Source organism: Coregonus clupeaformis, chromosome 34 (assembly GCF_020615455.1).
Source record: "Coregonus clupeaformis isolate EN_2021a chromosome 34, ASM2061545v1, whole genome shotgun sequence".
Lineage (NCBI taxonomy): Eukaryota > Metazoa > Chordata > Actinopteri > Salmoniformes > Salmonidae > Coregonus > Coregonus clupeaformis.
Window position 1 is genome coordinate 8,211,168 of NC_059225.1, and position 16,422 is coordinate 8,227,589.

A 16,422-nucleotide genomic window follows, 5' to 3' on the forward strand; every position below is an offset into this window, starting at 1 on the left:
CTAAATGACTTAAATGTATGAGCGTTACAGCAGTTACTCACACGCAGGGTTCAACACTGGAAGAAGAAGCTGTCTTCAACAATCAAATCAAACATCCTTATCTTCAAGAAACACTGTGTTTTTGCTTGATATGCATTGGAATGGCTAGATAATCCTATAGTAAGATAAATAGCCAGCGCTAGAAAACCCACCTCACTCCTGTTCATGCATTATCTCTTCGGTTGTTCCAATCTGCAGAAGCAATTCTCTCCTCTACACCCTCCAGGCTCCATTGTGAGAGCAGAGGCCTTTACCGTGCTGGTGTGCCAAAGGTCACAGAGCAGAGAGGCCTTTACCGTGCTGGTGTGCCAAAGGTCACAGAGCAGAGAGGCCTTTACCGTGCTGGTGTGCCAAAGGTCACAGAGCAGAGAGGCCTTTACCGTGCTGGTGTGCCAAAGGTCACAGAGCAGAGAGGCCTTTACCGTGCTGGTGTGCAATTCAATGTTCCCTTCTAAGAGGATGTCAACCTGACTTAACTGTTGCTAGGACACACAGACATTCCACTGAACACACAGTAAAAAAAAAATAAGTAAGGCTAGCAAATGTGATGACGTTACAACAGTAAAAAACAGGAAATGGTCGTGTCCGAATACCTGTACTTGCATTCTAAATAGTAGGCATTTTATGTATGCATAAAATAAAAGTTTGACAGTATGTGACATTTTAAAACAATTAGGATGCTTGAAAATGCCAGGATGTCGTACTCATTTTTGGCTTTCCATCTAGTGGAATTCGCTGCACACTATTGAGGAAGAGAATCGTCTTTCCAGACCCATTAACAGTGTGGATGAGCCTAGTGTGTTGCTTACTGCATTCGTTTTTTTTTTTTAACTAAACAGTACGTTTTAAATGGAATGAGGTACACAGTATGTTGTTTTAGTAATTCGTAGGCAAGACAGATTTTCGGGCACGGCCAAATTGTTCCAAATGTGCAGCATGGATGGTCATTGTAATCTAAACAGAATCGACCATTTCTTTAGGTTGTCTTTGTTGGACTGCATCCCTCCCAGAAGGCTGTACTACTTCTACAGAATGTTAAATCAGTGTGTCCTCTGAATGACACAGTGCCTTGCTGTGTCTTTATATCACAGGACAGAGTCTAGAACTGCTTCATTACTAAAGCCCTTCATGGAATACGGCCCTCATGCCTGGCATGTGATGGCAGTATGGACGATTGGAGATTTAAAAAAAAGTGAAGTGAATCAGCATCAAAGGCTATGATGAATGTGGGACATTTCAAGAGTCAGTGCATAGAGAGTCCCTGAATACCATTCATAGAAAATCCCAATTTCATGATTATTATTAAAAGGTTTATTTTTATTCAAGGTTTAGTTTGTCATGGTGTACAACACTGGCAGCTAAGAGCTGAATTGCAGTGCAGTCCATACCTAAACAAATCAGCTAATAATTAATTAAGTGATAAATGTCCACAATGGCAGGAAATCAAAATCAAATCTGCAAACATAATGAGGGTGAAAACACATCTGACTTCTCCAGGAGAGCGAGACAGGTGTGTAAATTGATTCCGGTAGGTGGGAAGAAAACGTCTTGGTGGAGAGATTAGACAGCTAGGTCCAAGTAGCAAGATAAAGGTACGTAACCACGCATCACTCAGGAGGGACTTTTTGGAGTATGGCACTGAGGCATTGTTCTTAATTAAGCCTTCGGATTTTGCTCCCTCAATAGGCTCTCATCGACAGCCGTCCATAGTGTCTGTGGCCTGTGGCCATCATTAGCATTGCCATAGCAGGGAACTTCGTTTTTCCTGTTGTTGCTAGCAAGACACCCTGCAAAGGTGCACTTGAATACTCTCTCAAATACTGGAGCGTGAACACACAAACACATAGCCTCTAACACACACACACACACACACACACACACAGGAAGTGAGAAATGTCCTGCGGCTACAATATGATACAAATGCCCTTACTGTTTTTACAGTACAAGTCTCTTCTTTCCACGGCGTTACAAACCCCCGTTAGCATTAAAACACAATAGCTGCATTGCTAATACCATCTAAGAATTGATCATCTGGGGTACTGTACTGTCAGCCCAAAACCTTGTGTTAAGGGCCTTTCCTAATGCAGGTGAACGATGGGGCCTTTGAGTAGGGAAATCTGCTCTCCCCTCACGGGACTGCCTCATATGGGCCAGCCTCCCGTCTCTAGTCTCCACTGTCTAATTATGAAAACACGAGTGTGGCTGCTCCCATGCAAATGTGCATAAAGGATATTTGAGACGTTCCCCCTTGGGAATGTCGATAGGTAGGATACCAAACACTACACTAGCTTGGGTTTGTAGCTACCAACAATAAATCATTTTTTCACAATAAGGTTCTGTGTCTATGAGTGTGTGCAGAAAAATAATGTAATCCTTGGTTTCTTCATGACTGGTACAGTCGCTGCAAGTCTGTACTTCGTATAGTTTAAACTCACCTAGAAGGAGTGGTTTAGGGAAAACGTCTACACTTCACTTCTGCTTAAAAAGGAACATCAATCAAGACGTCCCCACAACAGTCAGCATATTCATTATTGGGCAACATCAAGGCAATCCTGTAGATGAGGAGCACAATTACTGACTGTTAGCGCAGCATATCTCAACATGAATAGAACTAATGAACGGCAGCAGCAAAATTGAGTCATTATGCATCTAGGCATCACTGCGTTTGTGGGATGCATGGCCAAATGTAGCCATTGTGGCACTGTACAAAACAAAAAAAACAAAAAAACACTTTTAACAACAAGTGGCGGCACAAAGCTGCGAAAGAGCAGCCCCTCATTTCATAGAGACGGACGGGCTTCCACGAGTAAACTCTTCCACCAACTTGAGCACTTTCTAGGACTGGGAGAAGGCAGGCTGGAAGAGCTCCCGTTCTGCGATTCAGTTTGTAAACATAAGCAATTTCACCGGACCAATAAGAGCAGACCCTTTGTTTTTCTATCTACTGCAGCTTCTATTAGCACCACAGCAAATTCTCCAGTGTTAAATATATGCCTTGCCTTTCTGGTGAACTGTACAGTGACCACCCATGACTGTGTTTGTTAGTGACAAAGACAATGGTTGTTGCAGTCTTTTTTTGTCCTATGGCCTTCACCAAGTGAGATCCTAAGCGAATATGTCATCATTAAACATTTAATTATTCAACACAATACAAGTATTTAATAAAGGCCTTATTTTGAAGGTCTACTCTAATACAGTGGCCTGAAACGCATGGTAGTGTAATTCCTAATGGAATCCAGCTAGAGTGGGGATATCCAACATATGGGATTTTTATTCACCCCTAACCTGCATTCAGAATGACTGCCGGGTTGGGAAGTCTAAGATATGAGTCTACCTAAACCATCTAAACTGGAATAACCATCTCATTAATGGGTGCAATAAGTCCAAGTAACAGATCAAATCAAATCAAATTGTATTGGTCACATGCGCCGAATACAACAGGTGCAGACATTACAGTGAAATGCTTACTTACAGCCCTTAATCAACAGTGCATTTATTTTAAACAAAAAAAGTAAGAATAAAACAACAACAAAAAAAGTGTTGAGAAAAAAAGAGCAGAAGTAAAATAAAGTGACAGTAGGGAGGCTATATATACAGGGGGGTACCGTTGCAGAGTCAATGTGCGGGGGCACCGGCTAGTTGAGGTAGTTGAGGTAATATGTTCATGTGGGTAGAGTTAAAGTGACTATGCATAAATACTTAACAGAGTAGCAGCAGCGTAAAAGGATGGGGTGGGGGGCAGTGCAAATAGTCCGGGTAGCCATGATTAGCTGTTCAGGAGTCTTATGGCTTGGGGGTAGAAGCTGTTGAGAAGTCTTTTGGACCTAGACTTGGCACTCCGGTACCGCTTGCCGTGCGGTAGCAGAGAGAACAGTCTATGACTAGGGTGGCTGGAGTCTTTGACAATTTTGAGGGCCTTCCTCTGACACCGCCTGGTATAGAGGTCCTGGATGGCAGGAAGCTTTGCCCCAGTGATGTACTGGGCCGTACGCACTACCCTCTGTAGTGCCTTGCGGTCGGAGGCCAAGCAGTTGCCATACCAGGCGGTGATGCAACCAGTCAGGATGCTCTCGATGGTGCAGCTGTAGAATTTTTTGAGGATCTGAGGACCCATGCCAAATCTTTTTAACAGATTGGATTAGTTTAGAAACATTTGTTATTTCTATTTGAGTAGCATAAGATTAACTCATCAATCAACTTACATACAAAAACATAGATATTGAAACAAAACTATTTCAAAAATCTACCTGCAATAGAGCATGCTGGGAAATATGATAATGATGTTTTTGGTTTAACACTGGTTATTAACAACACTTGGGTTCTTTTACACCAATGAGTGTTAATTTAAACACCTGAATCAACACTAGAAATGTTACACTGAAAAATCAACACTAGGTAACACTGGCCAATTTGCTGTGCATGTAAATGGGTGTCCTGGAGAGGTGAACATGAAGGGCCGGGAAACTCCTAACAACAACAAGCGGTGACATTCAGGAGAAGCATGGGAATGGCACTGTCATTCTGTCTCCTATACGTCTGGCTAACGCTGAGCCAAAAAACTGTGAACACACAACACAGCGTGAGTCTTCACAACAGGGACCCAGAACAGAGGGATGGAAGACTCATGGTTGATCTAGACCACCATGTTCTGGCTGCCCTGAGGCGTGATCACACCGGAATTATATTCTGGACATCATCATTCTCTCAGAGTAAGAGATCACATGGACGGCTGCTCTAGTACATAACCAAGCTCCCTAGAAAGACCACCTTTAGACTAGTACATAACCAAGCTCACTAGAAAGACCACCTTTAGACTAGTACATAACCAAGCTCCCTAGAAAGACCACCTTCAGACTAGTACATAACCAAGCTCACTAGAAAGACCACCTTTAGACTAGTACATAACCAAGCTCCCTAGAAAGACCACCTTCAGACTAGTACATAACCAAGCTCCCTAGAAATACCACCTTCAGACTAGTACATAACCAAGCTCCCTAGAAAGACCACCTTCAGACTTATCCTCAGCATGATAGGTGACTGTATTAGATCCACCAGAGGAAGTATTTTAAGCATGGAAAGGACAGCGGCACACAGAAAGTGCCAGTGGCAGCTAGTGTAACTTATACGCACTTGAAGTAACTGCAGGGGACATGATGATATCCAATCCAGGCTGAGTTGGTATGTACCAAGTGCATGAGAAGTCTAGGCTAAGGGAGGCCTACTTGCCCTTTCCACGGGACATCATTAGTACCGCTGCACCCCTGCAGCTCCTCCTGGGCCTCCTCCAGTCAGCGGGGATGAGGAAGTGTGTCTGTGCGTCTCAGAGGACGCTGACCTGTTACCTGATAGCGCCGGCCACTGATGCCAGGGCCAGGTCGAGGAGCGCAGGCAGGCTCACACGGTGCTGCAAAGGTCAGTTGCATCATAGACCCAGCACTGAGCCAGAGAGCAGAGACTGTGGGGTGCATCTCAATAGATGGAAGAGGCTGTAGGGTGCATCACAATAGATGGAAGAGGCTGTTGAGATGTACCCTACTGCCTCTACTGCACCCTACTGCCTCTACTGTACCCTACTGCCTCTACTGTACCCTACTGTCTCTACTGTACCCTACTGTCTCTACTGTACCCTACTGCCTCTACTGTACCCTACTGCCTCTACTGTACCCTACTGTCTCTACTGCCTCTACTGTACCCTACTGCCTCTACCGCACCCTACTGCCTCTACTGCCTCTACTGTACCCTACTGCCTCTACTGTACCCTACTGTCTTTACTGTACCCTACTGCCTCTACTGTACCCTACTGCCTCTACTGTACCCTACTGCCTCTACTGTACCCTACTGCCTCTACTGTACCCTACTGCCTCTACTGCCTCTACTGTACCCTACTGTCTCTACTGTACCCTACTGCCTCTACTGTACCCTACTGTCTCTACTGTACCCTACTGCCTCTACTGTACCCTACTGTCTCTACTGTACCCTACTGCCTCTACTGTACCCTACTGCCTCTACTGTACCCTACTGCCTCTACTGTACCCTACTGCCTCTACTGTACCCTACTGCCTCTACTGTACCCTACTGCCTCTACTGCCTCTACTGTACCCTACTGTCTCTACTGTACCCTACTGCCTCTACTGTACCCTACTGTCTCTACTGTACCCTACTGCCTCTACTGTACCCTACTGTCTCTACTGTACCCTACTGCCTCTACTGTACCCTACTGCCTCTACTGTACCCTACTGCCTCTACTGTACCCTACTGCCTCTACTGTACCCTACTGCCTCTACTGTACCCTACTGTCTCTACTGTACCCTACTGTCTCTACTGTACCCTACTGCCTCTACTGCACCCTACTGCCTCTACTGTACCCTACTGCCTCTACTGTACCCTACTGCCTCTACTGTACCCTACTGCCTCTACTGTACCCTACTGCCTCTACTGTACCCTACTGCCTCTACTGTACCCTACTGCCTCTACTGTACCCTACTGTCTCTACTGTACCCTACTGTCTCTACCGTACCCTACTGCCTCTACCGCACCCTACTGCCTCTACTGCCTCTACTGTACCCTACTGCCTCTACCGCACCCTACTGCCTCTACTGCCTCTACTGTACCCTACTGCCTCTACTGTACCCTACTGTCTTTACTGTACCCTACTGCCTCTACTGTACCCTACTGCCTCTACTGTACCCTACTGCCTCTACTGTACCCTACTGCCTCTACTGTACCCTACTGCCTCTACTGTACCCTACTGCCTCTACTGCCTCTACTGTACCCTACTGTCTCTACTGTACCCTACTGCCTCTACTGTACCCTACTGTCTCTACTGTACCCTACTGCCTCTACTGTACCCTACTGCCTCTACTGCCTCTACTGTACCCTACTGTCTCTACTGTACCCTACTGCCTCTACTGTACCCTACTGCCTCTACTGTACCCTACTGCCTCTACTGTACCCTACTGCCTCTACTGTACCCTACTGCCTCTACTGTACCCTACTGCCTCTACTGTACCCTACTGCCTCTACTGTACCCTACTGCCTCTACTGTACCCTACTGCCTCTACTGTACCCTACTGCCTCTACTCTCTACTGTACCCTACTGCCTCTACTGTACCCAACTGCCTCTACTGTACCCTACTGCCTCTACTCTCTACTGTACCCTACTGCCTCTACTCTCTACTGTACCCTACTGCCTCTACTCTCTACTGTACCCTACTGCCTCTACTCTCTACTGTACCCTACTGCCTCTACTGTACCCTACTGCCTCTACTGTACCCTACTGCCTCTACTGTACCCTACTGCCTCTACTGTACCCTACTGCCTCTACTGTACCCTACTGCCTCTACTGTACCCTACTGCCTCTACTGTACCCTACTGCCTCTACTGTACCCTACTGCCTCTACTGTACCCTACTGCCTCTACTCTCTACTGTACCCTACTGCCTCTACTGTACCCTACTGCCTCTACTGTACCCAACTGCCTCTACTGTACCCTACTGCCTCTACTCTCTACTGTACCCTACTGCCTCTACTCTCTACTGTACCCTACTGCCTCTACTCTCTACTGTACCCTACTGCCTCTACTCTCTACTGTACCCTACTGCCTCTACTCTCTACTGTACCCTACTGCCTCTACTGTACCCTACTGCCTCTACTGTACCCTACTGCCTCTACTCTCTACTGTACCCTACTGCCTCTACTGTACCCTACTGCCTCTACTGTACCCTACTGCCTCTACTGTACCCTACTGCCTCTACTGTACCCTACTGCCTCTACTGTACCCTACTGCCTCTACTGTACCCTACTGCCTCTACTGTACCCTACTGCCTCTACTGTACCCTACTGCCTCTACTGCACCCTACTGCCTCTACTGCACCCTACTGCCTCTACTGCACCCTACTGCCTCTACTGCACCCTACTGCCTCTACTGTACCCTACTGCCTCCTCTACTGTACCCTACTGCCTCTACTGCACCCTACTGCCTCTACTGTACCCTACTGCCTCTACTCTCTACTGTACCCTACTGCCTCTACTGTACCCTACTGCCTCTACTGTACCCTACTGCCTCTACTCTCTACTGTACCCTACTGCCTCTACCGCACCCTACTGCCTCTACTGTACCCTACTGCCTCTACTGTACCCTACTGCCTCTACTGCCTCTACTGTACCCTACTGCCTCTACCGTACCCTACTGCCTCTACTGCCTCTACTGTACCCTACTGCCTCTACTGTACCCTACTGTCTTTACTGCCGCGCTCGAACATCACAGAAGCAAATGGACATTCTTTGGGCTGGATTGGATCAGAAATGCTAATGTATTCGGGTAGAAAAGGAGTGAGCAAGGGAACATCTATTCCTTAACAGCCTGAAAACTGATGCACTTTCATATGTTGTCGGCCAAGAAATGCTCGGCGCTCACGAGAGTCCTTCTTTAAAAACGCAGACTGGGAGACTAGATACTGATCCCAAACAGCACGCTTGCTCGCCGAAGAGCCAATTCCCTGAGAAATGTATCAGACTTTCTGTGTCATCAGATGCCTTAGGAATGCTATAGTACGAAAGAGGAGGGGGGGGGAAAACTGAAAGAATAGATCCCTATTGAGGAAGAGATGTGGCCTGGCTGGATCTACCACTTGGCTGTCATGTGACTAAGATTGTTACACTGAGTTGTAAAACTGCATAACAATAGCAGTTGCTAGGGAAAACCCACTGGGCTCATGCTAATGTTTTAGCCTGGTTTCCTTGGTATGGTTCAATGGCCATCATCGGGACCTATGGTTTGGGTTGGACAGTGTTGGCAAATGCCTTCCAAGTGTACATTCCAAAAGGGGAAATAGCTTTGTATTCCACGGCCAACTATTCCAAGCCAGCGTGGCCAGAGCATTTTCCTGAGGCATCATGGACCACTGTCACAGGACTGGTATCTTGACCCTCATCCTCCTCATGTCACACAGACAGACAGACCGAGAGCGAGACAGACCGAGAGCGACAGACAGACAGACAGACCGAGAGCGACAGACAGAGACAGAGAGCGACAGACAGAGACAGAGAGAGAGAGAGAGAGAGAGAGAGAGAGAGAGAGAGAGAAAGCATGCTTCTGACACAATGAGGGGCATGGCTACAGCGTTCCAGGCTGACATCATAAACTATGTAGCCAGCAACAACATTTCCATACAGGGCTGCATCCCAACTTGAGAAACGACAATGTAAAATAATTCAAAGTGTCTGTACCTGTTCAGGTGGGGAGATAACGCACGAGGACAGTCACCACAGCTATAAATGGAACAAATTCCTGGGAGTTGTGCGCGCACACCTTCCTATTCATTCACATTAGTCCAGTCATGGAGTAAACAGAGGCTTGCCTTTCTCGCCTGATAACACAATCACTATATTTACCAAAACAAACAAAGCATGAGTGGGAAAATGAATAGGGGCTCTAGTAAAGACAACAGTGTCCGAACGGAAGATAGAGGACATGATCACTCTGAGTGAGCAGTCACTGTTGGGGCCAACGTGATTTACACATTATATTGTACATCACGTCAGAATAAAAGTTCAAGATATGACAGAGATCACTGTATGCATACCGACACTCCTGTAACAAAATTAGCACTATGAATTTACTCAAAAAGTTACAGTGATGACACATTGACGTCTCAGCTCTGTAGCGTCTGTGCTGTGGTTATTCTTGTCAAACGTGGTCTGGTATGACATGAGGTCAATGAACTGCCGCGACCCCAAGACACACCGCCATCCAGTTCTACCACTGCTGTATCCTGGAGGCTGATGTCATCTGGTGTTGCTGTCATCTGCTGATTGGGCAACAGTGCAAAGAAAGAGAAATGAAAAGTCCAATGTAATCTTCACTCATCCATGATAACTAAATACATTGGTCTGGGCACAAGCCTTCGAGGTTAGTTGACGTTCCATTTTACATTTTAGTCATTTAGCAGACGCTCTTATCCAGAGCGACTTACAGTAGTGAGTGCATACATTTTCATATACATACATACATACATACATACACATATATGTATGTGTGTGTATGTATGAAAATGTATGCACTCACTCATATATATATATATATATATATATATATATATATATACACAGACATTTTCATATATATATATATTTTTTTTCTCCATACGTCCCATCAGCTACATGGGCATCTCTGGAACACACACTGGCCCGTACACACCTGGGTAACACATTAGGTGCCTCTTACACCTGTACAGGTAAACTGTCAGAACTACAGTAACACTATAGTAGTGTCAGAGAGAGAGACAGAGAGACAGAGAGAGAGAGAGAGAGAGAGAGAGAGAGAGAGAGAGAGAGAGACAGAGAGAGAGACAGAGAGAGAGAGTACTCTGCTGAACTCCTCCTTTAAGGCCATCACTTCCTATCTGCTGAGTTTGACCCATATGCTAACTATACTCAGCTTATGTAACAAGGCCACAGCTCCCAGGAACCCAGAGAGTCGGCGACATATTAAAGAGGGTTTCATCTTCTGTGATGTTGCCCTAGTGACGCATTTTGCCCTCTTGCTGGCTCGGCCAGCTCGGGATCATCTTTGGGTCTCCCTGTGCCAGGTCCCATGTCAGGATATGAACCATGACTACTCCCAGGGTTATTTCCCATATATCATCGTCGTCACTGGACATCTGCATGTGTCAGTCTGTCCATCTGATGTATCCATTATCACATGGGTCTAGAGAGGTAAATTGCAAAAGCTCTATCAGATGTTAACTGGTTCATGTTGAAGGGGATGGGTGATAGAGATACATCAGATTTAAATCAAGATAAGCACGGACATGGAAGGAATAGTAGTTATCTCAAAAGACCCCAATGCTATAACAAAAATGCAGTCGTGTAAGTACTACTTAAGTAGTTATTATGGGTATCTGTACTTGACTTTACTAGTTATATTTTTGACAACCTTTTACATCACTAAATTCCTAAAGAAAATAATGTACTTTTTACGCCATACATTTCCCCCTGACACCCAAAAGTACTCGTTACATTTTGAATGTTTAGCAGGACAGGGAAAATGGTCTAATTCACACACTTATCAAGAGAACATCCCTGGTCATCCCTACTGCCTCTGATCTGGCGGACTCATAACACACATGCTTTGTTTGTAAATGATGTCTGAGTGTTGGAGCATTGGAGTTTGCCCCTGGCTATCGGTAAAAATAAAGAAAAAATAAAATGATGCCGTCTGGTTTGCTTAATATAAGGAATTTGAAATTATTTATACTTTTGATACTTATGTATATTTAAAACCAAAATCCTTTGACTTTTACTCAAGTAGGATTTTACTTGGAGACTTTCACTTGAGTCATTTTCTATTAAGGTATCTTTACTTTTACTCAAGTATGACAATTGGGTACTTTTTCCACCACTGCAAACATGGCTCAGGCCAAGGACACAATATGTGGTAGTGGAGTAGTGGCCTGAGGGAACACACTCAATGTATTGGGTAAAGTGTTATGAAATGTAATGTCATGTATAATTTTAAACTGTATATAACTGTCTTAATGTTGCTGGACCCCAGGAAGAGTAGCTGCTGCCTTGGCAGGAACTAATGGGGATCCATAATAAACCCCAGGAAGAGTAGCTGCTGCCTTGGCAGGAACTAATAGGGATCCTTAATAAATACAAACACATTCGGATACAGGTATGGACCTCTGTAGCTCAGTTGGTAGAGCATGGCGTTTGCAACGCCAGGGTTGTGGGTTCGATTCCCACGGGGGGGGCAGTATGAAAAATGTATGCACTAACTGTAAGTCGCTCTGGATAATAGCGTCTGCTAAAATGACTAAAATGTTAAAATGGACAGTATGGTGTAGCCTAGCCATCCCCTCCATGTAGGCCAACATGAGACAAGACCCTGACTATCTGGCTTAGTCATGGAGAGACCCTGGTGTATAACGGGTGATAACACAGAAGTGGGTCTATAGGCTGTGCATTTATACACTGGTCAAAAAAATAAAAAAGGGAACACTTAAACAACACAATGTAACTCCAAGTCAATCACACTTCTGTGAAATCAAACTGTCCACTTAGGAAGCAACACTGATTGACAATACATTTCACACGCTGTTGTGCAAATGGAATAGACAACGGGTGGAAATTATAGGCAATTAGCAAGACACCCCCAATAAAGAAGTGGTTCTGCAGGTGGTGACCACAGACCACTTCTCAGTTCCCATGCTTCCTGGCTGATGTTTTGGTCACTTTTGAATGCTGGCGGTGCTTTCACTCTAGAGGTAGCATGAGACGGAGTCTACAACCCACACAAGTGGCTCAGGTAGTGCAGCTCATCCAGGATGGCACATCAATGCGAGCTGTGGCAAGAAGGTTTGCTGTGTCTGTCAGCGTAGTGTCCAGAGCATGGAGGCACTACCAGGAGACAGGCCAGTACATCAGGAGACGGGGAGGAGGCCGTAGGAGGGCAACAACCCAGCAGCAGGACCGCTACCTCCGCCTTTGTGCAAGGAGGAGCAGGAGGAGCACTGCCAGAGCCCTGCAAAATGACCTCCAGCAGGCCACAAATGTGCATGTGTCTGCTCAAACGGTCAGAAACAGACTCCATGAGGGTGGTATGAGGGCCCGACGTCCACAGGTGGGGGTTGTGCTTACAGCCCAACACCGTGCAGGACGTTTGGCATTTGCCAGAGAACACCAAGATTGGCAAATTCGCCACTGGCGCCCTGTGCTCTTCACAGATGAAAGCAGGTTCACACTGAGCACATGTGACAGACGTGACAGAGTCTGGAGACGCCGTGGAGAATGTTCTGCTGCCTGCAACATCCTCCAGCATGACCGGTTTGGCGGTGGGTCAGTCATGGTGTGGGGTGGCATTTCTTTGGGGGGCCGCACAGCCCTCCATGTGTTCGCCAGAGGTAGCCTGACTGCCATTAGGTACCGAGATTAGATCCTCAGACCCCTTGTGAGACCATATGCTGGTGCGGTTGGCCCTGGGTTCCTCCTAATGCAAGACAATGCTAGACCTCATATGTGGCTGGAGTGTGTCAGCAGTTCCTGCAAGAGGAAGACATTGATGCTATGGACTGGCCCGCCCGTTCCCCAGACCTGAATCCAATTGAGCACATCTGGGTCATCATGTCTCGCTCCATCCACCAAAGCCACATTGCACCACAGACTGTCCAGGAGTTGGCGGATGCTTTAGTCCAGGTCTGGGAGGAGATCCCTCAGGAGACCATCTGCCACCTCATCAGGAGCATGCCCAGGCGTTGTAGGGAGGTCATACAGGCACGCGGAGGCCACACACACTACTGAGCCTCATTTTGACTTGTTTTAAGGACATTCAATCAAAGTTGGATCAGCCTGTAGTGTGGGTTTCCACTTTAATTTTGAGGGTGACTCCAAATCCAGACCTCCATGGGTTGATACATTTGATTTCCATTGATAATTTGTGTGATTTTGTTGTCAGCACATTCAACTATGTAAAGAAAAAAGTATTTAATAAGATTATTTCATTCATTCAGATCTAGGATGTGTTGTTTAAGTGTTCCCTTTATTTTTTTGAACAGTGTATTTTCATTCATTCAGATTGCAGCTGATTGGGAAATAGTGCCACACCTGACGCCCACATCAAACAAGCCAACTCTTCTTCGCAAAATAGCCTACCTTACTCAACCCCCTGTTCATTGAGAATAATCTAATTCAATGTTGTAATAAGCTGTATAACTGTGATTGAAGTATTCTCCATTGATTTCAAAAAGGCAATATCGCACCAATGTAGCGCATGTCACAGCATCCCATCCCTACACCACGACTCACCTAATGTTTTGACAGCGATCTGCCGCGTCAAAGGTGGAGGCAGGTTGATGCACACCAAATCCACATCCTGATGCAGCAAAACGTCGTCGATTCTATTGGTATAAAACGGTACGTTCATTTCTTTGGCCAGCTCCTCGGCTTCCTCCTGAGTCCGTCCCCATAGAGCCTTGACGGCGAATCCTTCGTTCTTCAGAAGCGGGATAATCACCCGCGCGGTCAAGCTGGTGCCAAACACGCCTACCCCGGGAAGCATGGCTCGAGTCCCCGTATTCACGACCAGCTTCACAGCATGTCAACCCGGCAGACGCGGGGAGAAACGCGATTGTTAACATAAAGTTGGTCATCCACCTGCGCAAGTCGACCTTGCACCTCGCATTTTCGCATCAGTTTTGCTCAATTTGTCATAGATATTATCCTATCCACCGTTATTCCAACAATAACACGATAAGCCGCGTATTCTATCAAGATATCAAAATTCAAATGCACCATTCTGGATGATCTGCGTCCATCTGCCAAAGCGCACCGCACTCGCCGATGAAGGACATCACCTTCTTCCTTTCCTGTAACGCCCTCCTTACAGAACGAAACCACGAAAAATTAGTCCGAATTTCCTCTTAGCAGTGTTCTACTAGGGGTGTGAAAAAGCATTCCAATCGCCTTCAATAGGCATGGGAGGATTCCTGTATTTAAACGCATGCAACGCCGATGATCCAGCGGTATTATGCCGATTGTTATTGATGTTGCAACCCAGTTCTACACTGACTCTGCTCGATACGTCAGCCTCCCAGCATGATCCCCTCCCCGTTTTAACCCTCTCGTTCCTGGCATGAATATTACACTCACCATAGTACAGCCGTTGCGAAACTAGGTGTCCCGACCCCATGTGCGTATGCTTGATATGAAAATAGGGTTGAGGGAGAATTTACAAAATCCTGGTATTTTTATTTATTTATTTTATATAAAATATGATCGTCTTTGTCTCTCAATCATTGTAATGTGGCTAACTTTAAATCTAAATACAAATTATTCAAATTAAAAGATAAAATTCAACCAGAGAGCATCTTTAGATATCATTGTAATGTGGGTAACCTTAAATCTAAATACAAATTATTCAAATTAAAAGATACAATTCAACCAGAGAGTGTCTTTAGATTGTGGGAAAAGGCCGCACTTTCGTTCCCACAGTGAATGGCTAAACCCGCTATGCTATGGGGTGGCAGAGGCACAAAAACTCACATCAATACCGTTGTCAGATAACTCAGTGAAACAAAAAATGTATTCTATAGCTAGATATCTGGAAGAAACTGACTGAACGACTCAAAAACTCCCTACCTTAAGCTCTCCAAATGGATGTTAGCTGTGAGGGCCGAGATGCATTGACTTTTGATCTCTACATGTCGGGGGTATGCTATTCAAGAGGACATCTTGTTCTGTCTCACGATTCCCGAGCATGAAACCGCACAGGGGATGTTCAGTGTGTTGCGTGGCTATATTGACAAAAAACGGATTCCATGGGATCGAATGGTGGACTTTTGCACAGATGGGGCCCCATCTATGGCGGGCAGGCCTCTGCACTCTAGTTATGAATGTGTCTCCCTCTGCCATATAGACGCATTGTTTGATACACCCACTGAGCTATAATGGATGAGCCGAGCCAAGCGGAGAACAAAATGTGTCTCCTTGCCTATGTAACCGACATATTTGAGAAACTGAACTAACTGAACGCAAGCATGCAGGGGAAATGCAAAAAAATTAAAAAATATCTACAGATGATTGACCGAATCAGTGGATTCAGAGGAAAGATTTCTTATTGGAGAGAGAGTCTTTCAAAAATGAACCATGCCCCCTTTCTAACAGAAAACAGCATCAGTAAGTGTCTCACACGACTGCTCACCTCCAACATTTGGAAGAGCACTTTGGGACCTACTTCCCAATCCGTTTGACTTTGAGCCTGGCTCAGTTGACACGCCGGTAAGTGAACTCAAACAGCTGATCGAGCTGTCATGTGACCGAATGCTGCAGACAACGCATTCACGGGTCACTATGGAGATGTTTTGGTTCCTCACAAAGGGAATACTGTGCCGTCTCATGGTACGCTGATTCAGTGCTCTCGTCTGTATTTGAAAACAAATAACGATCCAGGTTGGATGTGACAGGAGAGATGAGGTGCGCACTGTTCGACCACGCCCCCTGACTTTGAGAAGCTCCAAGGCGACACGCATCTCATTAGTGGCAGTGACAAAAGATAAATTATGTCAGACCCATTTGCAATTGACTGTCATAGCCACACAATAGAAGTATATGATGGTGAGAAGAGAATACAATCAGATTTTTTTTTTGTTGAATGTCTTGCAATTGACTGCCAACAATACACTCAATTGTCTTAAACGGAAATGTCGAATTGTGGGAGTTCTCAGAGATCAGGGTAGAGAAGTAGTTCGCTCCTGCATCTTTAAATCGCAGCACTGAAATGTATCATCAGATCCTTCATAATCTAATTTAACCAGGGTGAGACTCGTGGCAGACAGTTTATTCTTTGTTTAAACTGGTTTCACTGAGTCTAAAGGAGCCTCACATA

General features: G+C 45.7%; 1 protein-coding gene across 1 annotated transcript in view; it reads right to left on the minus strand.

Moving 5' to 3' along the window:
* Positions 1–14,611, minus strand: part of LOC121549720 (glucose-fructose oxidoreductase domain-containing protein 1) — a 45,223-nt gene extending 30,612 nt beyond the window's left edge. Inside the window, exon 1 of the mRNA XM_041861563.2 lies at positions 13,845–14,611. Within this exon, the coding sequence (XP_041717497.1) occupies positions 13,845–14,097 (253 nt within the window). The 5' untranslated portion in view covers positions 14,098–14,611. The remainder of the gene's footprint in view (positions 1–13,844) is intronic.
* Positions 14,612–16,422: the final 1,811 nt, after the last annotated feature.